Genomic DNA, 25,558 nt, shown 5'->3' with positions numbered 1-25,558 from the left:
TTTGTTTGGTGGGTTTTTTTAATTAATATTTAATGGGCCTGGTGTAATTAGTCTCTGTACTCTTAGCAGTGTGCTGATGGTGTTCATGCTGGTAACACATAATTTTTAAGAGACAGAAGAAATACGTATGTTCTCCATTTTATATTTTCTTGTCCTTCTTTTTATGCTCCTAATTGCAAACATTCAGTGCAGTGACTTACTGATGTCTGTTCTTTATAGCAAGTTTCATCTCCCCTGAGAAGGGACGAAAAATGTTGCCAACTCCTGTTGGGACTGCCAGTGGCACCTCCTTACTGGGACCCAGCCTTCTGGATGGAAATTCACGGGATTCTTTTGTGTCACGGTCTCTGGCAGATGTAGCAGAGGTATGTCATCAAATTACATTCAGCTGTCTGCTTCCTTTTTTTCATGCAGTGTTATTGTGTATGGTCCTGAGATACTTAAGGCGAAGATGTGTTGACATCTGCACTTCAGCTTAGTAAGGCAGGGTTACAGTCTTAACGGAAAGATATAAATGATTTGAGGGTATACGGCACCGGAGCTGATGCAAGAAGCTGTTGTGTGCACGTTCGACCCAGGTTCTTTTTGTGGTGACAGGTGATGTTTACCGTGGTGGATGTATCTTTGATTTGACAGAGAGAGTTGTAATCCTGTTTTGTATGTCCTGCTTCATAGAGCAGGAGTTGAAAATACTGAAGATGAGGGAAAAGTTAATACTGATGCAGCTACAGTACAGTTGGAGGACTGCTAGAAAAAATAAATAGGTCCAGAAGGAAGAAGCAGGAAAGGGTTAATACTAAATTACCTGAGGGAATGGCAGAAGGACCTGTGCTGCTGAGTTATTTTCTCTGTTGGTAGAATTATCCTCTTGTTTTGAAATCTTTTGAAGGGGTAGAGTAAAGAATAGCAGTTACTAAGGCTTTGGTATGCTTGAGGACAGAGACATGCTGGAGGAATGAGCAGGAACATTATGGAATTCAGCAAGGACAAATGCAAAGTCCTGCCCTTGGGAAGGAGTAACCCCAACAGCAATATAGGCTGGAGACTGACTGTTTCAGACACAGCTCTGCTGAGAACTACCTGGGCACGTTGATAGGCAGTAAGCTGAACATGAGCCAGCATGTTGTGCGGCAGCTAGGATGACCAGCAGTGTCATGGGCTGTTTCAACAGGGGCATAGCCACTAGACTGAACAGGGTGATGATTATCCCACTCTACTCAACAGCTGTGAGACCATGGCTACAGTATTGTGACCAGTTTTGAGCATCCATACAGGAAAGGCAGAAATAAACTGGAGCAAGTTCAGCCAAGGGCCACTAAGATGATTAGGGGGCTGAAGTGGGTGTCTGTGAGGAAAGGCTGATGGTGCTGGGCTTGTTCAGTCTGGAGAAGGCTTCAGGGTGGGAGGGACATAACTGCCTGCCTGTACTTGCAGGGAGGTCATCAAGATGATGCAGCCAAGCCCTTCACAGGGTGGTGATGCATCGTGGGAGGAACAGGCAAAAGCTGAATTGAGAAAGGTTCTGACTACGTACAAAGAAAAACCTTTTCACCCTGAGGACAGTCAGGCAGGGGAACAGGTTGCCCAGAAATGTGCAGTGTCCATCTTCAGAGCTTTTTACAACTGACATGGATAAAGCCTTGAGTAAGCTGGTCTGTCCTCCTAGGTGACCCTGCTTTGATCAGGAGATTCAACTAGAGACCTCTTCCAGTCTTAATTATCGTACAGTTTATAGTTGTTGACTCAGTTGTTGACACATGATGTTTCATGTACATTGTAACTTTGGGAGGGCTTGCCCTGATGGAAGGAAAACGTCATTGCCCTTTGGATTTGGATAAGGAGGTTCTGAACAGCCCTTGTAACCAGGAGCTGCAGCAAGCTCATGCTGTTTTAATGTGCCTTTGGCAGCTTCAGACTCCACACACAGCTCCACTTCCTGGCATAAATGTGAAGATACTGCTTACTTGGTGGTGAGAATCTGTCAAGGTGTGTGTTAATTAAAGTAATATATAATTTATTTGTGTGGATTTGAAATGCCATTGAAGCCCTTGATCTTACAAAGTGCCTTCAGAAGAAAATGGGGTAAGGCACCACTTCAGGCACACGAGAGCGGCTGTTGTGGCAGATGTGGGTTTGCATGGGCGTCTTCAGAGGAAGCAAGTATCATTTAAAAATGGCTTTAATGATGGCAGAATTTTGAAAGGCCTTTTAATGTCCTGCAGAATTAGGTTTTATTTATAAATGCATTTATAAATATTTATTTATAAAAATCTATAGAGTTCTTGTACAGTGGATCTACTAGTGCACCTTAATGCTGAATTAAGGATAGGCAGGTAAGGCCCATTGAGACTATAAGTTTTTGGGGTTTGGTTTGGTTTGGGGTTTTTTTGAGGCTTTCATTTAGCCATGGATAAGAGCTATTCTCTAACTCAGATAAAGTGAGATAAAGTGTATCTTTCATATGAGGAAAGGCTGGAAATGAAGAGGAAGCCAAACTCTTCTCAGGACAAGAGGCAGCAGGCACAAATAAAAACACATGAAATTCCACCTGAATACAAGAAAACTCTTTTAATGTGAGGGTGGTCAAACACCAAAACAAGTTGCCCAGAGAGGTTGTGGAATCTCTGTTCATGGAGATAATTCAACACCTGGCCGGACACGGTCCAGGGCAACCTGTCCTAGCTGTGACCCTACTTGAGCAGAACAGTTAGACAAAATGATCTCAAGATGTCCCTTCCAGCCTAAACAATTGTGTGAAATTTCCACTAACATGTAGCTCTTCTTTGCTCTCATGTCTCTTCTAGGTGGTGGATTCCCAGCTGGCTTGCATGATGAATGAGAACAGCATAGATTACATATCTCGTTTTAATGACCTTGCCCAGGAACTATCAATACCTGAGCCAACTCGCAGGGAAATTCTGTTTGATGGAGGAGGTGGTGGTCCCCCAATTGGGGATCTCTCACAGTGAGTGTACGAGACCAGCCGGCTGGTGTAGACTGTTCAGCTAAAGTTGGAGCTTGCAGCGCTGGATCATGGCAAGGACAGGTTGTAGAGAAGCAGCTGAGGCTCAGTTGTCCCTGTCTTGTGTGCTTCTTTCGAAAAGAGGAGCATTGTCTTCAAAGGTCTGAAGAAGTACTTGCAAGTCCTGGAATGTGCAATATGCTGGGAAAAACAAAACATGGAATTAGTGTGTCCCCTGCATCAGTGATGGAAGATGGCAGGTTTATGGGACAGGCCTGGACTTGTACTTTGGAATGGCCTAAGCAAGAAGCTCAAGCAGGGAAGAGTATTGCCAGCAGCTCTCCTACATTAATTATTTTTTGTGTAGTAATCAAATTGCTATGATTTGGGATCCACACTGAAGTTGTGGAGGATGAAGGGTGGGGGTGGGTATGGGAACCATTTTGCATCTTGACATGTCCTAGTTGGCACTGTTTTATCAGTCAGGCAAACTGAAATTTCTTGCACTCTCTTTAAAGGCGCTGCGACTCTACCGATGCTTCGTTTTTATAGACCATTCTGTTTCTTTGGTTATGTTTTGTTGTTTGACCATTCCAACAGGGGCACGTACCCACTTTCTTATTTTGTAGGGGAGCTCTGATTTACGCTAATCCCAGACTGCATGGATCCTTGGGGAGTTTCCTCAATTTTTAAACCCCATGACATGTCACAATCGTCATTATCCTGACTGCACTCATATTCTCCACCTTTAAGATTTTTCATCACATTGCACAGCTCATCCCATGAGCTGGGAGAGTGCTTTCTTGCTTTCCCTGAAGAACGGTTGCTTTATAAGTCAGGAAACACTGCAAAAGAGCTTACTGGAATCACTATGAAAGCTTTGTCATAATTAGTCTTGGCTTTGCTGGAAACCTGTATATATTGCCATCTTTCTTCACAAAAACTGAGGATTTACCTGGGAGAGGAAATAGGAAAGAATATTCTAATGTATAGAAACAAATAATACGTTAACGCTAAAGTTGCTGAGATCTCTTTTGTGTCATGAAGAGGAGCGGTGTCAAGTCCTAGCTTAATCCCTTAGTCCTTCCTTATTTCCTTCTTGTTCTGTGAATTCCAGGTGCTCTGTCGTACCTCAGGGCATCATTTTTCATTATAGTCACTCCCAGGCACTAGTGGATCTCCCTCTACTAAATCCCTATGCATTTAATGTTCGTGTTTTAGCATTTGAAAGACCCAGATCCTGATACCAGCGGGTTTAAAGGAATATAAAGTTACTTTCCGTAGAACTGGTTGTCCATTGATTCAGCCTTTATAACTCAGGAGACTTTTCCTATTTCCTTTCCTACGGGTCATGAGAGAGAATACCTTTATTGTGCCCCCTTTTTTTAAGCACTTGTCTGCTTCTCCAGAAAGAGGATGTCCCTTGGCTATTTTAAGTAGCTCTGAACTTATCGAGGGGGCTAGTTCTATATAAACCTCAACTTTATATTATTAATAAACAAACAAAACTTCTCCATCTCTTAGGCTATTATCAGGGGTTCATTTTCCCAACTTGCACTATATTTGGTGGATATAGTTCTGCCTGCCTCTGGCTACCTTTACAAGGCATTTGACTGGGAGTTTTTCCTTGTAACTTTGCTCACAGTGCACTGATTGGATTTGCTGTTTTCTCAGTCACTTTACTTCATGTAGATTTTTTTTTTTTTAAACTGCTATATAGTTTGCCTTATGCTTTCTGGTATTAAGAGAAAATGTAACAAGTTTTCTGATGTACCTTTTGTGTGGCCCAGAGCAGCCTTCCTGATTTCACTCAGAGAGTGAGATTTGGATGACATTCCAAGACCCCACGTATCAGGTTGCTACATCCTCCTCTTTGACATAGGAACCATACAGATGTGTAGAAACAGCATTAGTACAACTGGATGTTCCAACAAGGAGGCAAACTTGTATTACTAGCAAGAAACAGTCATGACTAGAAGAATGGAGAATTTCATACCTGTGGGCTAACTTCCTATTCTGACTGCTCATCATGTGGTATATTAAGTCCTTCTGTCATTATTTCTCTTCCACTGTTCTTACAGAGCCTTGTTTGAGCATTCTGATGCAATTATCAGGAAATCATGTAAACCTAGAATATAAAAAGTTGAAGGCTGTCAGAAAAATGAATGCTGAGGACTGTATTGTTCTGAGCATTCACCCTTGGTATGGAGAGGATACCCATTACTCTCAAGAGTCACTCCCTCTAAAATTTTTTAAGTTTTGCTTAGAGTTGAGCTGTATTTTGGTTCAGTCTTTCCCAGATTGTTTCCTCTTGGTTTTGGCTTCTTACATTAGTAATCATAGTAATTATCCTGTATGCTGTACCTCCAGAAATCCTTCAGACTTGCAAGACAAAAGTAGAGGGCTCCTACTGTGGCTGTGGATTACAGGACATGCAGGAGATGTGATACATTCTAATTAAGTACTGTATTAAAAAAAAATATGAACTCTCATTCTTAAACTTCTAAATGTTGAAAGACCAGCCTAATGGTCTCCAGTGTATTTAGGTAGCTTGACAAATATTTTGTCATCTTTACCCATGCTGGTAATGGAGTGGATGTGACACTGGGTTTGACTCTTAGGTTGTCTAGAATAAGTGCCAGTGTTGCTGCACCTGTATGGCAGAGCACTTCATCACGATCCGTGAAGACTTTCTGCTGATCCAGGGGGCTGTCAGGCTGCCCTTTCTCAGCACATTCAGTTGCCATAGGGGAATAACAGAATTGCAGAATGAAGTCAGCATGGTGGCTATTTTCAGTGATGCCATGAGATCCTGAATGTTTGCAATTAGGGTTGGACCACCAAGTAATAACAAAGTGGAAATGACAGAGGTCAGTTCAGCATTCAGAATTTTGTGGTTAGAAATCTGTTTGGCATCGGCCTGTCATTATGGAACAGCATTTGATTTCAGAAATGTAATGCTTTGCAAACTGCAGTTAATAATAAAGCCCTTTCAGGACAAGTAAGTCTTATCAGGGAAAAACTTGAAAATAACTTAGATCGTTGTGGTAGTTTTGAATTGATGCAGAATTTGTTACCCTTGTTATGTGAAAGGTCACTTAAATGCACCTCTGATTCCACCAGCCCTAGATTTTTAGGTGGATGTGCTTTACAATACCAGTCATCATCAGTTTGTGCCTAAGACTGCTAAGTGAAAAGTTGGGGGTGGGGGGCGTATATACACACACATATATATACACACATACCTCAGTGTATGCTTATGTGTGTGTATATATTGATTTTTTTCTTACAAAACACAAGGCTTTTCCAATTTTAATTATTTCAGCTTCCCCAACAGAAATTGGTATGTGTCACAATGTCAGCCTGTTGTAAGCAAACATTCATGCAAGTTACACTGAAATGCACACAGGATTGGTTTTGAGGTAAATGTGACTTTGTTAGCTTAATAGCTTCTTGGGGCACTGTAAGGTGGTTGGAGAAGACAAATGGACACTAACAACCTCCAGTTCTAGTATTAATTGCTTTAAGCTTTCCCCGTGTTGGTTTAGTGACACATATATAATAAGGAAGTTCTGAGTAGTTCAGCAAGGTGAATGGCAGAAAATTCAGTATTTGTTGTCATCATAGTCTGGGTGAAAAGCAGTACTACATCCTAGGAATTCTATCTACCTGTGTGTGCATGTGTGCGCTAACTGGGTTTTCTGCTGGGTGTTGCATCCTGATTACCCACACAATTCATTTAATCCTTTATCACTAAATCTACTAAGCATAGGAATACTAATTGTTTTTAATATGGCATTGTTAAGCCTTTTTTTGACACCCCTCTTTATATTTCTAAATTGAATTAAATGGCTTGGATCTAATCTATAAAGACATCTCATTTACTGACTCCACAGATCCCAGAGTGGAGATTAAATTGCATTTTGTTTTTTACACTCAGACTTCGGATGCATTTATAAGGAAAGTACTGCACTTTTTTTTAACCTTTTCAAACCTTTGACTCTCTTAATTTCACAGCAATTTGTAAATGTTAACTAAGTGAAACCTTGGCAAGCACTACAGCAATAAGTTATCATTAATTATTGAAACATGATAACTGCTTTAGAGCTTATGGTTCTGGCAGCAAAATTTAATGCTGTTTCTTTTAATAATAGTTAAGCCATATCATCTAAGGTCTCTGGCTTGTTTGAGATGTGAATTTGTTTTATAGATTATAAATATACCTATATAGTGTATGTATAAAGCAGAATGCCTGTCCTTACTGATTATTTTTTGTACCATATTGTAAATTATATTATTTATTCTTTACCAATTTTGGAAAAAGGTGTTTTGGTTATTTAATATAATATACAAAAGCTGTTAAACTTCCTCTGTTTAAATTTCCAATTCAACTTGTAAAGCTGTTTTTATTCTTGTGCATAAATACATACTAATACTTGGTCTAACTTATGTCCAGTGTGTTACTTGCTGTTCATGCCCTATCAGATTTTTCTATTTAACCTTTATTTACATAATGATGGCCTCTTGGGGGAGGGCTAAAAACTTGTCCATAAGGCCAAGCCTTCCAAGGTGAGATTCTGGTTTCGGTGAAATCAGTGGCATAACTTCTCTTGACATCTCCCATCCCAGAATTTTCATGATTTTCACCATGGTGAGAGAAGGTTTTGGTTGGGTTTTTTTGGTTGGGTTTTTTTTTTTTTCTTTGCAGCTTCCATTCCCAGTAGTGTCTGCTAATAGTGAGTGTCAGAAATGGGTCAAACCAGAGGGCTGGCTGTCTTGAATGTCCTGTCTTTGTCTGTGGTCACCAGTACAAGGGGAAGAAAGAAAAAAAAAAAAACAAACCACCACACCAAGGAAATGGGAGCAATAAAAAGGGTATTGTATCTTGGTCTGTATTTTTTTCCCTGAGCTTTTTTTCCTTCACACCTTCAGATAAGCAGGAACTTAGATGTAGAGGTCGTATTCAGGCCATCATGTTTTATATAGCCACTACCAGAAAAACTTTGTCACCCTGAGGACAATCGGGAAGAGGAACAGGTTCCCCAGAGAGGGTTGTGCAGTGTCTGTGTTCAGAGCTTCCCAAGGCAAAACTGAATAAAGCCCAGAGGAAGCTGGTCTGATCCAGCTCACCCTGCTGTGAGCAGGGGGTTAGACTCTAGGCCTGAGGTGCCTTTCAAGCTGAATTATCCTGTAATCTATGTCACTAATGTAACTTAATTCCTTTTTGTACACATTTAGGACTTTGGTCTCTGCAATATACATGGCAGCTTTAATTTTGCATTGAGAAAGTGAAGAGTGTTCTTAAACTAGATGATAAGAAATGGAAGTTTTGAAAAGCTCGACAAAAACCTTACTAGTAATATTCTTTGATGCTTCCTTTCCATCCAAAGAGGGTGGACTCCTCTCCAGCACCTGTACACTGAGAAAACTGGACTCTATGACCAAATTCGAGTTCTTTCTGTGCAGCTGTGACATGCTGTGACAGAGGCTCACAGCTAAGGGACCTTCAATTCTTTTCCACCTTCTGTCAAAGCTGGTACTGAATCCTACCACTTTTTCTCACAGATTATCTAATTTTGCCCTTAATGACCAAAACACTGTAAAACCAGAAGGAATGAGTCAGAAGTAAAGAATGATCTGCAAAACAAGAAACAAAACAAAGCAAGATGTTGCAGTTACAGTATGTATTTTGGGTGTGTGGTAGGGGTTTTTTTTTAAAAATCCTTCAAGACAAAAGCAGCACTACGGCTGCCTCTACATCTACTTCTTGACATACGGAAAGCTGGGGAGCCATTAAATAAAACCTTCAGCTGTAAATGTTAACTTGTAATGTTGTTATCAATTAAAAATATTTGGTTAGAAAGGCCATGCAGCTGTTGGCTCCCTGAGTGTAACTCCTGATTCTCCAGGAAAGCAATGGCTTCCACACAGCAGCTGCCGAGCTGCAGCCTGCAGAGCTCTGAGCAATTCACAGCCACCATTTCCTGAGAGAGGGGAAGGAGGTGAGTTACAGCAGATGGATTATGATCAGGTTACATGCTGGGGTGGATAATGGTGTGTCCGCTTTGCCTCCCCCCCCGCTGTGCTTTGTGAGACTGAGGTGCTCTGACAAACCTGGGTGAAGCTTTGGAGGTTCCTGACGGACACGATGCTGAAGTTACCAGGTTATAAAGTTGTCTCTGAGGTTACTCCTTATGATGGTCTTTCTCGTGATTTTTGCTTTACATTGACGTTTTGGGGGTAAAATGCCCGTACGAGGCCCCCAGGGGCCTGGCTGCACGGCTGAAGCACGGGCCGAGCCGTCCCCTCTCAGGGCCGTTGCAGCCCTTTGCCGCACCCCTCCGTGGACAAAACCCGGCCCTTTTCGTCCGAGAGGCAGGGACGGCTGGGCTTGTCCATGGGGAGGGGACCATCCGCTTCGGAGCCCGCCCTCGGGAGCGGTGGCGGCAGCCAGGCCGCGCCCCCTCAGCGAGAAGGCGGCCGGAGCCACCGCCCGCGCCGCGCCCCTCAGCTGGCCGCTTGCCGCTGCCTTACCTGGCCCTTTAAATACCCTCCCGCCGCTCGCCCCTCTCCTCTCTCAGCCAATGGCTCTGCAGTTCCCTCTGACGGACGCGTGGTGTTACCAATGGGAGGCGGCCAGGACGAACGACGACGCGAGCCCTTTTCAAGCTTCCCTCCCTCTGCGAGGCTTACCGGATAGGCGGGATATCGAGAGGGTGGGCTGCATGCGATAGGCTGCTCGACATGATGGGCAGCTGAGTCAACCAACGGCAGCGCAGGGCGGGCCCGTCGGCGCTACCTGCTGTCCAGGCGGCCGCGGAGGAGCGCCGTGCGCGGGGCTGCGGAGTCGAGCTCGGCGTCCGCCACCATGTTCCAGGGCCCCGAGGCCGATTCGGCCAAGCCCAGCTCCAGGTGGCGCAGCGGGGGTGGATCGGTGGTGCGGGGGGAAGCGGGAAGCGGGAAGAGCCGTGGGGCGGTGCAGAGCCGGCGGCGGGGCTTTGTTCGGGGCGCGGGAGAGGTGCAGGCTCCGTCTGGGGCGCGGCGCTGAGGGGAGGGAGGCAGAGGGGGAGCTCCCGCTGGGGCGTGGCGCTGAGGGGCGGGAAGCAGATGGGGGCTCCGGCCGAGGGGACGGTGTCCCTGCTGAGGGGCCTCTTCAGCCACGGTGGGCGGGAACGCGGCCCTCCCTCCCTCCGGTAGCCCTGGGGCAGAAGGCCGGCGCAGGGCGGTGGCGCTCGCCGCCTGCCCGGTGACCTTCCTGCGCCTCAGTTTACCTCTCCCGCGCCCCGGGGCTTGGGGTGGGGGTGATGCCGCCGCCGCGCCGCGCTCCCGGCGGGGCGTGTCGCCGTGGGCTCGGGGCCACGCGTGGGTCACGCGGAGAGCGAGCGGGCAGGGCCGGGCCCCGTGGAGTTGCAGCGCTTGCCTCCTGCCCCGGCCTGCTGGGAGGGGGGTTGAGCTGCTGCCGGCGGTTACCGAGCTGGAGAGGGGGTCCGGATCGTCCTGAGGGGGTTCCCGTGCCGGAAGAGAGGCCTTGGCGCTGTGGAGGCCCTTCTTCCCCCGTGTTGTACCTCCTGAAGGAGGGAGGAGGGCCTGGTTACGCAGTGAAGCTTTGAGAGGATCCAACACAAACGCCTACATCAGCAGGTGTTAGCTTGTTTTTACCTTACGAAGTTGAAATATATTGTTACACTTGGACGAGGGCATATATCCTAATAACTTGGAGCTGGAGTGATTAATCCATCTGCTAGGTAATCACGTGCTCGGAGGGGAAGGAAGGAACTGTTTCGAAATTGTGTAAGGGTGCTTTAAGTTTGCCTTTTATTCCAGTTGCTCTAAGCTATGACCTGGTTTTAAAAGACTTTCTGAGGATGCTCTGCCCTTAGTATAGTCTTTGAGAAGCTTCTGTTCTCATGGTGATTTTGAAGCCATGTTAAACTCCTAAATTGCGTTTCTGGATAGAGTCTGGAATCATAACTTTTTCGTTAAGAACCATCATAACTTTTTTTCAAGAGCAAGCAAAGGTGGTCTTGTTACAGCTTGTCCTCTGTCATTGTGGGTTTTCATCGTGCCTGGGGACAACTATAGCAATACACACAGCTACATAAACAGACCCAGCACAGCAAGCATGCATACTGGAGCGCTGCAGTATGTTACATTATTGGATTTTATAGAGTGGTCTCTGAGATGGTGACTATTGACATACAGCCTGTGCCATCAAAAGCGAGAAGTAGTTGGTTTAAGGACACTTTTTCCAGAGTTCATTCTATTAATTCCCTAAACAAAACTTTATTTGATGACAATGGAAATCTTTTTGCAGTTCTTGATGTGTAGAAGTTTCTCTAATTAAAACAGCCTAATTCAAAATCCCTGCAGCAACCACAAATGGCTGTGGAAGTGGGAAAAAATAACTCTTCCTAATGTGAAAATCTTTGTGAGGAAATTATAAACAAATGCTTTGCATTTTGAGAACTTCATAATACTGTATTTCTAACAAAGCTTCCACTTAAATTATTGTCCAGTGAGATATATCTCTCACGATCCAGTTACTGTGTACAGTGATCTAGCGGACAACTAGTTTGCTGAATCAAATTAACTGCCTGGTTTTATTTTATTAAACTTTAACAATGATGCTTTGTATTTTTAAGGAAGTTTTGCTTTTCCAAAATAAAACAAGGAATTGCATGTCTAAGAGTTGCTGTTGCTCTGAAAGCAAAACAGGGCAGAATTCTAACAATTCTACTGGTGGTGCACACTCTAAAGAGGGATTGCTTTTATGTATCCTCAGTTCATCTAGTGTACCAGCAGTTTCACAACTACTGTCTAGAGCTGAAAATGTTAAACACAGCCATCTTGGAAGTGTAATACACATGTTCCCCTCCTCCCCATCAGTGTTATTGCAGAACACTGCAGAGATTTCAGACCAAGAGCAAAACTGACATAACAAAGCATGCTGTTTGTTTATAAGATGAGTGAGCTATTTAATGAGCCATGAGTTTATTGATCCAACAGCAAGAGTGCCCCCAGTCACTTTCTGGTCTTTGCTTTAGAGCCTGGTGCTCCAGACCTTAACACCTGCTTTCTCGTAGGCTTTCTGCTGTGTTGGCGTTCTGTGCTGGCTCTATGGCTTTCTGCTCTCCTATTTTACCTGCTTTATTAGTACTCTCTGAAAACTGGTAGGACTTCAGTGTTTAACTTTCAGGAACAATTAAAAAAAAATAATATTTATATAGCCAGTGTCTTGAAGTAATGGATAAGTCTTGGCACCTCTTCCACAGGTCGGCTGAAAGGTTTAATGAGGAAAGGGCATTCAAATTCAAGTGTGTTAGAATGTAGGAAAAAAAGGCCACAAGGACTAATTAAAATTCTTCAAGCCTGCCAGAAAAGAACAAAGCAATTAGTAGAGGCTTTTAAATTTACAGGGTAGGGTTCTTAATTTAGCTGTTCTAGATGAATTGACAGGCTTCTAGTCTACTGGAGGGGAGGGGGAAGAGGCAGGTTTAGATTGCATAGAAGACTAAGGGTTTGGGGTAATTACTGTTTGAAAGAACAAAACAACTGATTCCCTTCCCCCCCACCTCCTCCCAAAGCAAGAAAAAAGATCTAGCTTATCTGGCTATAAGACACAAAAATATCTCTATGTAAACTGGCATAATACCAATATAAACTAAAATGACTATAAACTAGAATTACTATAAAGTGCACGTTGAATTTCCTTGTACTCTTGAAGCAGCTCACACTGGCTTATCACGTTTAGCATGCTGTTTTACTTTGGTAGGATTCACAGGCTAAAGCTTATTTTCTTATTTGGTTTGGGACACCTGCACATCACTCTGATGTAGAACTGAGTGACACAGGAGTGCAAGGAGGTCAGCAATGCTCTAGAGGCTACACACCTTTGTATTCTCCCCAGTTTTTGGCTGAAGCAAAGGAATGCAAAACCCTGTCCTATTTGCTATCATAAACTGGAAGACTTTGTTGCTGTACTTCAAGATTATTTTGGGGAATTCCTGTGAATTATTTAGACTTTTGTGGACCTGGTGTCACAGTCAGTTGAAAGTTTCTGGAATAATTGGAAGGTTGCTAGCAATTAGAAGTTTCTGAAATTGAGGCAAATCCACTTTGTGTGTGTAGAGTCAAGACATTCTTTTGGGGGATGCTGACAGAAAAGATCACCTATTATGCTGATTTCAAAGTGCCTCGATAGCACCTCAGGTGATGCCTCTGATTTATTCATTGCAACAGTAGGGTTTTCTTACTGAAAATGGGAAGACAACGGAAGATTAATTTCTTACACTGGATTTCTTCTGATGCTTAATTAAGTTTGTTAACCGAACAATAAAGACCTTTAATCATAAAATGGTTTGTCACTAGATTTTTTTCTGTAATGGATCTTAAACCCAGTTGCAGGAATGAGAAATAATTTGATTCTTATGACTGGTTGTTTTTCTTAAACAAAAAAAATCTGAGCGTAGTTATTTTGTTATTCCCCCCTACGCTTGTAGGCATGTGCTAAGAAAACAGTATGGTCAGTGGAGTGAATCTATAGTGTAAGAAACTCCATCTGTATAAATGACATTTCTCTTCCTTTCAATCTCTTTGATAGTAGACTTAGAACTCAAGAATGACTAGATGCATTAAAAAAATAGCTGAAAAGAATGGGTAAAGGCAGATATCACTTAAATTATATGAGGGATACTAGCAGACCTAGTTTTTTAACAGGACCCCCTTCCCACGCTCCTCTAGGTTTTCTTTATTGTTCCCTTTTCCTTTCATCTCCCAAGTTTAAATGCTGAAATTGCCTCATTGTTTCTGGACCATTGTGAATGATCGAAGTACATAATATGCCTATATGATGTCTGTTTTAATAGTCTTCTAAGATATGTGGAAAGCATGGTTGGATCTGTAGTCTGTTGAACACTGAACTGTTAATAAACCTTCTGCTTGGCTATGATCTTACCTGCGCGGTGGACAAGACAGTTGTCCAGTCTGCTGAAATTCTGGTTACTCCCTCAAGCTAAAGGGGTTCATTAAATCCACAGTTGTACAAAGGATTAAAATATTGAAATTGGCCATAAAGACAGTCTCTCTGAGGCTGCTTCTGTCTACATAAATTACTCCCAGACTAAAAGAGGAACCTTTTTCTTCTTCCTCCCAAGGAGCATAGAACTGCTTTCTGCATCTTGAGATCTGAAATGCTGAAAAAGCTCATTTTCTGACAGGGCAGCTGAATATCTCTGGTTTTGGAAATTAAATCTTAAATTGGAGTAGATCTTGGCTCTGAGAGGAACCTCTTTTTCTGCCTGGTGGATATCTAACCTGAAATGGTTTGCTCTGTCACAGATCTATGGAGGGAATATGTTGTATTAGTTCACTGATGTTTGAATTTTGTTCAGGTAGAGTGGGATAAAGATCCTGCAATTTACAACTGTTCTCTTTGTATAAAAGTAAAGATTAGTTTAGGTCCCAGATCAAGTATTCAGATTAGAAGAGGTATAATTCAGCTACTACTTTTGCTCAGCTGCTAAGATTGTGGGTAATTGGTCAAGTAGACATAACCATAAAGATTATTTTTGGTACCTAGGCATTCATCGGTTTCCTATGCTTTTTCTGTTAATTTTCCAATGAATTACACTGATTCTACTCCCAGGTAGTGGTTCAGTTCCTTTTCAGGGCAGGACCTGAAGTCTGTTGCACAAGGCGTAGGTATTAACTGGACTTACTACTCCAGGACGAACATGACTTTTGGTAGGTGTTAAAGAAGTCAGTCCATTCCTGCTGTAACCTCTGATTTTTATGAGGACCTGTTTGATATACCTCCGGTGCAGAGCTTTGGTTGTGATGGATTTGCATCCTGACCACTAAAAATTTGCCTTTTTGACATTCCACCTTTCTACAGCAGTTAATATGATAACTGATGGTTGAAACTCGCGATTCTTTAGTACTTATGAAATGTCTGCTTTTATTTAAAAGTCAATGGGTTTGAATTGTGTAACATGCAAAGTTGGTATGTGCAGTTTAGCAGAAAGTCTGATTCTGTAATGGTTATTTTTAAAATGCTAACTAGAGTCATATGTCTTCTCTTAATCTCCTGTTGCTTCTGGAACACCACAGATAGCACTGCCAGTTGCTCTGGTGGCACTGTTATGATGATTCCAAGTAATCGTAGATAACATAATGATCAAGTTCACTGACCAGGAGGCTAGCAATATTTGTGCTGAACTTGAGAATATTTTGTTAGAACAGCTCTTGAAAAGTAGACACTTCATGGACACAGCAGAATTACCTGAATAATCAGAATAGTTATTCATAACATACAAGGGAGAATGGGGAGGGGACGTCAAATATGTTGAATGCTGTGAATTTCAAATGAACTTTTGTCTCTGCTTCTCTCATTCTGCAATGTAGGGTATTGAAGCCCCCAGGAGGAGGTTCAAGTAATCTCTTTGGGAGTACAGAAGAAGTTTCTTCTTCAAGCAGGCCACACCGGATGGCATCCAATATCTTTGGAGCATCAGAAGAACCTCAAAACATTCCAAAAAGAACAAACCCTCCAGGTAAGAGCAGCCACCTCCTTCAGCACCACTGGGGCTCTGAATTGCAGCACAGGACTGGTTTCCTATTCCTAAAGTGAAACACTGTGATCTGTCTGTCTTTTTATGTTGCATTTTTACAAAGTGAGTGGGCTTGAACAATAAATCTATTCAGACTTCTGAATATATGAATATTTCAGTGATCTGCATGTTCACAGACTTTTTAGCACATCATCCAAGTTTAATTCTTTCCAAGTTGAGGTCTAGGAAATGATGAAAGGAAACTGCTTCTATTCTGGAGGTGTGTCATCAGTTAGCTGCAGTGAGTGCAGCTGTGAACCTGAGATCCTTTAGTGAATTCTTGTAACAAAGGGTTTCAACTGGTCTCTTCAGGCAAACAAAAGTAAGTGTCTAGGCAGTAGGGCTCTAGAAATCTTTACGTTCTTATATATTTTTTTAATATAGTGTGGTAAAGCTAAGTCATCTAGAAAAAAAAATCTAATTGCCTTTCAGGGGGAAAAGAAAGTGGTATCTTTGAGGATTCTAGTTCTGCTCAGCCTCGTCCACGCATGAATCCACCTGGTGGGAAGACAAGTGATATCTTTGGGTCTCCTGTGTCAACCAGTGTTGTGCGAGCACACCCAAACAAGCCTAAGGTATTTGTACTTCTTTCACTGTCTAACCAAGAAGCTAGCAGCTCAGTGTGTCGTCTTACAGTCTTGTCACAATTCAATGCTTGTATTCTCTTTAAGATGACAGACCTGAATTATGCATAGGGTAACTTCAAGTTAGGCAGTTATACCCAAAGTCTCTTTTTGATAGCCTGTTATCTTTGGTATATCAGATCTCAGCACGCTCTGTAGTTTGGACTGTGAATGTGTGTTCAAAAGAAAAAAAAAAAAAGAAAAACAGTCTTCTGAAACCTTTGGTCTTCCTTGTAAGTGAGGTACAGCTGGAGTTCCTGGTGCACAGCCAAGAGGCATTTAAGCTCGATAGGGAGAAGATATCTCTTTATTCTGCAGTTTGGCAGAGGTGATCTTGATGCCAACTCTGGAAAGTTGGTGAACACCAGTGAGCTACAGTCATAAATCTTCATGTGGCCTGGCTGTTCCCTTCACTTCTTAAATCTATGTACATTCAGCATGAAAGCACTTTATCAGGAGATTAAGCTTGAAAAAGTGAACTCAAGATCAGCTTTGAGTGTCAGGTCCACCATGTACTTGATTTTGTGATGTCAGACAAAAGGGTGTCATGCTGTATCAGTTGTTATTTTTTTATTTTAAAGCTGGGATGTGTAATAGAGAGACTTGTAATTTTGACCAAATCTGGTTTTGGAAAAAAGAGGGATACATTGCCAGTTACTTTGTTTTTGTGTTTAAATGCTGTATATCTGGATTTACAACCTGCTGCTTTACTCTGAGTAGATCCTATTAAGTGAGTGGCTACTATGTTGGCCATGTTTTTGACATGGCAGATAGCATGGAAACTTAACATCCCATGAAACACAGCTCACTGTCTTTGTGCTGAAAAAGTAGTAGCAGTCTCATTTTTCCTGGAACCTTAGGAAAAAAAGGTTAGTCCAATTTAACTTTTTTTTTCCCTTGTTTCCCCTTGAATTTGAAGGTGCTGGTAGTGTGCTTTTGCCTAACTTTATATGCAGACTCTGGAGTGTATTTGGGTCATAAGAAAGGAGGACAAAAAAAAGACTTTGAACTAGCTTTTTTCAGGAGTCGTACTGTTGGTGTAGGGAAGGGGCTTCGTTTTGTTCCTCTGTACCCCTTTATTGGGCTGGTCTCTGATTCTTTTTAGTTGCTTTTTTAAAAATGTAAAATGTTAGTTCCTGTGAATTCCTGACTAAATGGAGGACAACACTTTGGAAATTCCTATGTCTTCATTTAGAGCATTGCAATTGTGGGAAATACTGGGATGGAAAAGAGCATATTCGCAAAAATTACCGCAAGTTGAATTTCATGGGATTTCATGCAAGCTTTTCTGAAGTATCGCTGTGTATTTCCGACAACCAGTTGGGAAATGGTCTATAAAGGTTTTGTTAGGGTTCACTATGGATACTCACTGAAGGCAATAATTGCTGAATATAAATAGGGTGCTCAAGGGCTGCTTGTGTTCTAGTTGTGAGTACCAACTTCTGGGTGGTGGTGGGTGCTTGACAAGGATGGTAATTCCTGACATCTGGACTGCACTGTTCATCATAGACAAAGTTTTAAGCATCTCATGAACTAATGTAGTGTCTTCTGTGTTTCGATTAATTGTCTGAGATGTGCACCTTGGCATAACATAGGAGTTATCTTCTACCACTGCTTTCGGGATTAGTGGAGGGGATGAAGGGCTGCACACAGAGTCTGTTGGCTTTTACCATGATAAGTGAATAAACCGAGATTAGAAACAAAGCAAAACTTTCTGAAGGGTTTTGGGGCAGAGTTACTGTTTGAGAACGATAATATACTAAGATAGTTTTTGGTTTGTTTGCAGGATCACATTGTCTTGAAAGAAGATGAAACACCAAAGAAGCTAGAAGGTCAGCAAGAGAAATTCCTCTCTCTGTTCTCTGTGAGAAGATAAACTGAGGAATAGCTTATTATGCTTCCTCTTGAAAACATAAGGCTAAGGCTGGTGTTTAGGATAGCATAGCTGAGAAGTTTTCCTTCTGTTAGTCAGAAAGTGTCACTTATCTCAGGGAAATGGTTCTCTTCCTCTTATTGAGGAGAACACAGGCATAGGTCTTGATACTATGTGGGTGTGTATATACGTTGCTTGATACCATGTATGTGTTTATATAGATATATATGGAATATGTATATACAGGAAGACACCCTATCAGATTGCTTCGTCCTCCCTTGCAATTGCCTTCAAGTGTGTAATCTCGGCCTTCTGTCCTTGTAAATAACAAAGAGCTGACTGACAGCTAGTTATTGTTAAAGAATGATGGGAATGCTGCTTTCAAGCTCAGTGTGAAAGGATTCCTTGGTATGTTGCAGCTCTTAATTGCCTGAAACTGCCAAAGTAATTCTGAAGGTATATTGGTTAGCCTACATATCCTTGTTAGAAAGATTGCTGAAAGAAGAGAGGAGTTGTTACGAAAAGTGAAATTCTTCCTCAGCACCTGTTTCCTTCAGGAAAAATGAACAGATATAGAGAAACCTTAGGGTGCTATGGGTGGGAGATGTGGGAAATAATGCAGCCTACAGAAGATGAGGCACTTTGTGCACTACAGAATAGCAAGTTGATCTAATCCCTGTTCTTTTTATTTAGCTACAGAAAATATCAAACCACAGCTGGAAGATGGAGGCGAGAAAAAAGATCTGGGCAAAGAGGAGCGATGCAAGGACCCAGAACCCAAGATAGACAATCATGAGCCCCGATTAGGGCCAAGGCCACGCTCACACAACAAAGTTCTCAATCCGCCCGGGGGGAAATCCAGTATTGCATTCTATTAGGGTTATCCGTTCACTTTCACTAACGGAGTCTGCACAGAAACTCTTGTCTGTGGTTGCGAGGTCAGTTTATAGGTTATTGTTGGTGGATAGATTCTTAGGCAGATGGATGAGGGTTATACTAAAGTGTGTAGGAAGGATAACCTGATGATTTGGGGAGGGAGGGCTGGGGAGGGAAAGGGTGCCCTGTGGAAGATGTGAGCATTGGCCTGCCTGGGTGGGTGGCAGAGGGGGGCAGTACTGTAACTTTGTGACAGATCAGTGCTACTTTGTGGTGAGTTCATCAGACTGTTAGGTTCTTAGCTAGCTAGTGGCTCAGGACACTCTTGTGGAGTCAGGCTTATCCCTACAGTCAACACATAAAACGTTGTGAATGGGTAGGGGCCTGGAGGTCATATCTGAAAGGTTCTGAAGCACGGCAGGTAGGCCGTGCTTCCCTCTAGGCAGCAGGGTGCAGCTTCACAGTGTGAGTTGACTTGCAGTCACTGTAGTGTAAATATGTTTCCCTGGAACAAGTAGTGCTACTGTGGTTTTGAATGTCTTCAGTCTTTGGTTCTCTTTTTCTCCTTTCTTGCTTTGCAGCACATTATTGCTGATACAAGGGCAAAACATGCTGAAAGTTTTTTATACTCATAAACCATCATATGTTAATAAATATTGTGGGCTTCCCCTCCCCAGAGTATTCAGGCCTTTCTGATGCCCTCAGCAATCTGCTGATTACTACGACTAGCTCTTGACAAGTGATAGTGTCAGTCCAGCCCACTGTTTCATGTAGGTGCTTCTAGAAGACTTTTATTTAAAGTATCCTGGTTGAGTGCTTGCACATTTCTGGTAAAGATGTGGGTGCAGACTATAGCTTGATAGTACTATTTGAACTTAAAGTGTACAATTACCATAGAGAATATGGGGAGGTGTCCAGCCAGCTAGCTTTGACCCAACCTGTATAGAAATGCCTTCGCTTCTGCAAAGGTTTTCACTTTGTACCCTGTGGAAACCAGGACTGTTCTACTGTCTTCACCACAGTGCATTTTTTTGTTGTTGTTTATCTGTGCTGACTCTGTTAGTGAATTCTCTCGTCTTTGGTCAGCCTTATGTTTGCCTTTGGCTGCCTCAAGATTTTTGTTGGTAAGGTTGGGAGAACTGCGTGGATTCTCCCCAAACCACAGTTGTAATTGTTTTGAGACATGCTGTAGACTGTCCTAGTTGGAGAAACAAAGACTTTAGCAATACAAACCTTTTGGTTGTGCTGACTATCTTAAATCATGTTTGGAAGATGTGCATATTTTGCACGAACATTTGTTAGGGAGGGTAGCTCCCATCATTTGTTCTCTGAATGGACTTTCTGATCATATCTAGGGCCTTGATACATGAATGTTAACATTAGGTGCTTACTGTTCAATGTATTTAATAGTGACTTTTTAAATCTGACATATCAAAACAGGAGTTGTTCAGGTACACCAAAGAACAAGTGGCCTTATCTGCATATATCTGCTGCTGTTCTAGCCCAGGATCCCTGGGAACTGCCACTGTTCAGAGGGGACTGTCTCTGGGCCAGGTGCTAAAACACTCTGTGATTCCAGTGCTCGCTAGACTGCTCAGTTCAGCTGATGTCAGAACTGGTGGATGACTGCATGAAGACTTAGTTGCCTTTTCAGACAGGGAAAGTGAAATATATGGGGCAGTGCTAAGGGCAGAAATAGCCATGGAAGGTGGGGATTTCAGTGCCCCTTCAGAGATTTGGACCTCCCTGTTATTTGGCCCCCTAGGAGGACAAGATGGTGATTCTCACTGCAACTCTGGAATGGATTTATGTTACTTCCAAACATGTATTTCCTAGCAGCTATTCTTGAGTCTGTGCTGTCTAGCCTCTGAGTCTTGGACACATCTATTTGTTTCAGTTCCTTGTTTCAGTACTTGACAGGGTTTTAAGAGGCCACCATGTGGAAAAGTCAACCAGAGGCTGATTTCTGCATTGAAGGGCCTGGTGTAATTGATGCTGTCTGTAATACTGAGCTTAGACTTGGCATCTTTTAGTACCTGATGTGCATTGGCTACAGTGCCTGTCTTTTAAACAGCAACTTCCAACTAGGCCTTAAATTTGTTAAACTGTGTTCATTCTCTTGTATTTCTTTTTGGAATCTAAACCATGTTTTCAACTCATCAAATAAGATTGATAAGAGCATTTCTCCGGGACAGAAGGGGACTGGAAATCAAATGATAAATCATGCAGTTGTCAATAAACCTCTGTATTTTGTTACTTCATTGTGTGCTGTAGATGTCTGCTTTTATAAGTTAATTGGTAATCTAGTTCCGTGTAGATACACTGGTGAATTTTGTTATCTGAAACTGGAAAAATTGCACAAATCTTTTTGGGCCTTCTGTACTGGGGAGTACGCTTTGGAGATGCGACATCCCGCTCAAAGTTGCTCATGAGACAAGCACCTCTGTCCCTGGGAGTGTGCAGGGACGGTAGCAAGGGCAGGTTGGTCAGCTCGATGCCTTTTTGTGGGCAACATTCCGTGGTGCTCCGTACAGTGCAGGGATGCTGTTATGCTCTTCAGCAATATTGTAAATAGACTTAAATATTTTAAACGTTTAAGTCTATTTGTAGAATAGTGTAGTAATTCCCCTTGAGCAGGGGATGCTCTTTATGTGGAGAAGTCACACCCCCACTTCCACACTTCTGGTGAGTGCACAGAACTCTTTGTGCCAGACTGTCTTGGCTGACAGAGGGGAGGTAACCACGCTGTGGAAATTCCAGTTCTGGGTGAGTTGGATGTGGTGGCCTCTCCGCCAGGGTGTTCTAAATCTGCTGTGTTCATCCCTTAATGTACAGACTGTGATGCCCTGCGGAGCTCTCAGCAGTTGTTTCTGCAGTGACTTCTGTATTCTGTCTGCTCTGGGAGTTCTGCCACTTGTGGTTCAGAACTCTTCTTTCAAGCACGCCCGATGCTTTGGGTGGGATCTGCTTAGTGTGGGAACTGTGCATATCCTTGATAGATAACACATTAGCCACAAAGGATTGTCCTTCCCTTGAACTGCTGCCAAATACTAGACTACAGTAGAGTTTCACTTTGCAACTCTATACGTTACCTCATTGCCTTGCCCCTAAATTGAAGGTTTGTAGCTGGAACACTTAGGATAGGATATTATCCAGGTTACTTTTGAGTCTTGGAAGGAAAATGGTTATATCTGTTACACTGAGCTTAGCTTGGGCAGTGGCTAACAGATGACTTGCATGCTTTCCTAAGTCACGTGTACAGTTCTAGGCATAGCTGCTGCTTAGTTCCGAAACAAGTCACTGTGCCTGACCAGTACAAGACACTGCTGCTCTAATGAGCAGCCCAGCTGCAATGTGTCACCTCCTGGTCCCCTGGGAACCTCGTTAGCCCACATCAGTGCCTGTTTGCCCCTATTAAGACTGTGGGCTTCCAGGCAATACCTTTTAAGCAAGTGCTGTCTGATATTGTCCTTCTGTTCCATCACTGCGTAGCTGTTGATAAACAGCCCACGCTGCAGTCTCAATGAGAAAGATTAATGTCCTCTCTCTGTGTTTTAAGTAGTATTACTGTTGTTTTGCAGGATTTATAGAGGTTGTTTTGCAGGATTTGTAGAGGTTAATCAGACTTGGGACATCTAAAGTACATTCTTGGGACTTGTCTAGTGAGAGAACATACATAAAGTAGTGTTGTGTGGAGACAATTATTTAAGCACCAAATGAGTAACTGTCGTGGTGTGGTCCCTGAAAAATTCTGCCATTTGCTTACGTATACCGCGATGGCCCTGTGCGTGGAGGCCCAGCTACCCCGCTGCCTGTGTGATCGTCGTGCAGGGCAGTTTGGTGCTCGCCTGTCAATGCAGGGAGTGTGCTCAGCTGTCAACCTGCATCTTCAGAGCTGGGAAGCCCACTGGCCACCCAGCGTTTTGTTCAAGCCCTCTGATGAGTCTCCTGTTGCATTTCAGCTTGAAGCCCTACTGAAATGCTGCATCACAGTCCTGTCCTGGGCTAGGGAAAGCAAAAGGATACTGACCTCTGTGCGTAGGCTGTCTGCTGGTAACCAAGGGCAGGGTTAGAGAGACTTTGGCACACGATTAGCCATTTAGGTCATTACTGGTTACCAGCTGTGCAAGCAGACTGGGTAATGATTTATTGCTGGCCAAGAACTGATGCACAGGACCCCTGCAAACAGCCAGCAGACTAAGCTGGATGTCCAGGCTGCTGGTCCAGCTTGCCTCTGCCTCTGAAAACACAGTCAGTGAGCAGAAAGAGCAGATCTTAATTATTGAGCTAGATTTGCAACCCTGATCATTGTTTTATTGTGCTTCTGGGGATGAAGATTACCCTCTCTTGAATCTGGCTTTCCCTTCTTTCAAGCTGCAACTCCTGTTATTAACAGGACCTCCTCTTCTTCAAGCAGGTCAAAATGCTGGCTGTAACCAGCAAGAACACAGTAACGTGCTTTGCCCACCAGCCTCTAGCTCCAGCCAGCTTCTAATTCTGGTCTCTTTACCCTGCCACCTCCCTCCTACATAGACATGTATTTTAAATAGTAGCTGTGCTGCCTGCGGCTTCTCAGTTGTCCCTCCCATGCAGCTCCTAGGTGTATGCCCCATGCTGCCAAAGCACAAACAGCCCTGTGTCAGTGTAGCACAAGCATAGAGGTCCATCAGAAGTAACCAGGAACTTAATGTTTTGCCCCTTTTTTCACAAAGATAATCACTTTTCCCCCACTGCCACCTCCCACAAACAGGTAAACATGGGCTCCACTGCGTAAAAGTGTTTAGTGTTCTGGCTTCTGGGAGCATGCTCTGGATTAGGGTGAGCAAAAAAAAAAATTCACCTTGGTGTGAGTTGCCTGAACTAATGTCCACTTTCACGTTTCATAGTTTATATTTTAAGAGTTGCAATCCACCATGTCTCATGCAAGAGGAAGGTTCTGCCAAATATTGTTGAGCTGCTCATTTCCAGGGTTGCCCAGGGCTAGGGAGAGGGTGAGGGGTGGGGCTTTGTTACCTGCATGACATGATCGGTGCAACACTACAAAATTAAACACAACCAGCTGATCGTTTCTTTCCATTTCTTGCAGCACGTTCACCTCTGTGAATGTTTAAGCTTGTCATGAAAATAAAAGGGTGGCAAAGCAGACTGCCGTGCAATTACTTTGTGAAAGGTTTCTCCAGACTGAGCACTGGCATCTCAACAGCAGGTCTGAAGCACGAATTGGGAAGACAGGCAAAGCTGAAGGTGGCTTTCTGGTCATCAGTGGAGTAATTAGTGAAAACAGCAGTTAGGCAGGAGTAACAGGAAGCTGTTGCTAATGGAGATGAGCAGGTATAGTTGCAGGAAAACTCATTCTCTGCCTCCTTACTGTTGTTACATCAGCTTCAAGCTTTATTAATCTGAGCTGGAAGACATGAGCAGTCTTTTAAGAACAACTCTGCCTGGAAGAGGCTCCAGTAGAATCCTCCCAGCCTAAAGCTGGTCTCTGCTACAGACTCTCCCATCTTCAGATTATATGAAAGGGTTTTAAAAGCATCTGCAGGGATCTTTGTACAACGGGATCTCCCAACCCCTCTGTAGCCAGCAGAACCCTGGTGGAGTCGGCAGCAAGCCTTCCAGTGCTGCGTCACCAGGACCCTTGGTAACCGGTGGCAGATTTTAAGGAAAGTATGTCACAACTCTTCTTCAAAACAGAAGAGTTAAATTTATTTTCTGGTAATTTGGAAGTAGATTACAGGATGGCAAACAGGCTTTTGAGCTTTTACTATGAAGAAGCAAGGACAGGACTTCCAGTGGGTGTCCCAGCACTCGTCACAGGCCCAACGCCACGGAGTTGAGCTGCAGCATCATGTGGTGAACAAAGAGCTGATGACTTCCTGCCAGCCAGGCTGAAGTCACTGCTTTAAGCCAGGTGTCAGTAGTATTAACACAAAAAATCAGCTGCTGAATACTTTCATCATGCTTTCTTCTGTACACAAGCCTCCAACACGAGTATATAGTACTGCTGCGTGTGGTTTTTCATAATCACATTTGGAAATTTGCCATGGGATTGTTCCACTACAAAAAAAAATGCAACTGCAGGATTTCAGCACGGAAGAGTAGTACAGTGGCTGTAGGCTGCGGAGGGTACTTAAAGCCACAGAGTAGCAGGAGTCTGATTTACCAACACGCTGGTGAGGCCCCACACGGAGTACTGAGTCGTTTTGGGCTCCCTAGTATGAGAGAGGTGACTTAGGGAGGGTGTGAAGCGAGAGGGCACAAAGGGGGGAATGAACTGGAGCATCTTTCATAAGAATCACAGAATCATCTTGGTTGGAAAGGACCTTGAAGATCCTCCAGTCCAACCGTTAACCTCACACTGACAGTTCCCAACTACACCAGATCCCTCAGTGCTATGTTGACCCTACTCTTAAACCCCTCCAGGGATGGGGACTCCACCACCTCCCTGGACAGCCCATTCCAACGCCTGACTACCCGTTCTGTAAAGAAATGCTTCCTAATATCTAGTCTAAACCTTCCCCGGCGCAACTTGAGGCCATTCCCTCTTGTCTTAGCGCTTGTTACTTGGTTAAAGAGACTCATCCCCCCTCTCTGCAACCTCCTTTCAAGAGGAGAA

The 25,558-nt window shown here is 43.4% G+C and overlaps 2 protein-coding genes and 1 long non-coding RNA gene across 8 annotated transcripts in view; 2 read left to right on the top strand and 1 right to left on the bottom strand.

Annotated features, from left to right (window-relative positions):
• The window catches only part of CRAMP1 (cramped chromatin regulator homolog 1), a 49,197-nt gene extending 41,790 nt beyond the window's left edge, over nt 1–7,407 (top strand). For all 3 annotated transcript variants that reach the window (XM_074841427.1, XM_074841428.1, XM_074841426.1), the window contains exons 20-21: nt 220–365; nt 2,805–7,407. In XM_074841427.1, the coding sequence (XP_074697528.1) occupies nt 220–365; nt 2,805–2,969 (311 nt within the window). In that variant the 3' untranslated portion in view covers nt 2,970–7,407. The remainder of the gene's footprint in view (nt 1–219; nt 366–2,804) is intronic.
• Nucleotides 3,027–9,181, bottom strand: LOC141930501 (uncharacterized). 2 transcript variants are annotated; one of them, XR_012625323.1, is made up of 3 exons: nt 9,077–9,181; nt 4,959–5,090; nt 3,027–3,163 (listed from the first exon to the last, which is right to left on the bottom strand). It is a non-coding gene; the product is annotated as an uncharacterized LOC141930501 (long non-coding RNA). The 2 variants fall into 2 exon arrangements; XR_012625324.1 differs by lacking the exon at nt 9,077–9,181 and adding an exon at nt 8,317–8,391.
• A 537-nt stretch (nt 9,182–9,718) lies between these two features.
• On the top strand, nt 9,719–21,203 carry JPT2 (Jupiter microtubule associated homolog 2). Of its 3 annotated transcripts, XR_012625322.1 has the most exons (6): nt 9,719–9,874; nt 15,365–15,513; nt 16,003–16,145; nt 17,980–18,025; nt 18,760–20,863; nt 20,901–21,203. XR_012625322.1 is itself a non-coding variant. In XM_074841430.1 (5 exons), the coding sequence occupies exons 1-5, from the start codon at nt 9,831–9,833 to the stop codon at nt 18,942–18,944; spliced, it is 567 nt and encodes a 188-aa protein (XP_074697531.1). In that variant the 5' UTR covers nt 9,719–9,830; the 3' UTR covers nt 18,945–21,203. The 3 variants fall into 3 exon arrangements, 2 of the variants coding, with proteins under 2 accessions (XP_074697531.1, XP_074697532.1); XM_074841430.1 differs by having other exon boundaries at nt 18,760–21,203; XM_074841431.1 differs by lacking the exon at nt 9,719–9,874 and adding an exon at nt 10,517–10,603 and having other exon boundaries at nt 18,760–21,203.
• The last annotated feature ends 4,355 nt before the right edge of the window (nt 21,204–25,558 follow it).

The sequence above is a fragment of the Strix aluco genome, chromosome 15 (genome assembly GCF_031877795.1).
Source record: "Strix aluco isolate bStrAlu1 chromosome 15, bStrAlu1.hap1, whole genome shotgun sequence".
NCBI lineage: Eukaryota > Metazoa > Chordata > Aves > Strigiformes > Strigidae > Strix > Strix aluco.
The sequence above is the reverse complement of the archived record's forward strand: the minus strand, read 5'-3'. Positions and strand labels throughout refer to the sequence as shown.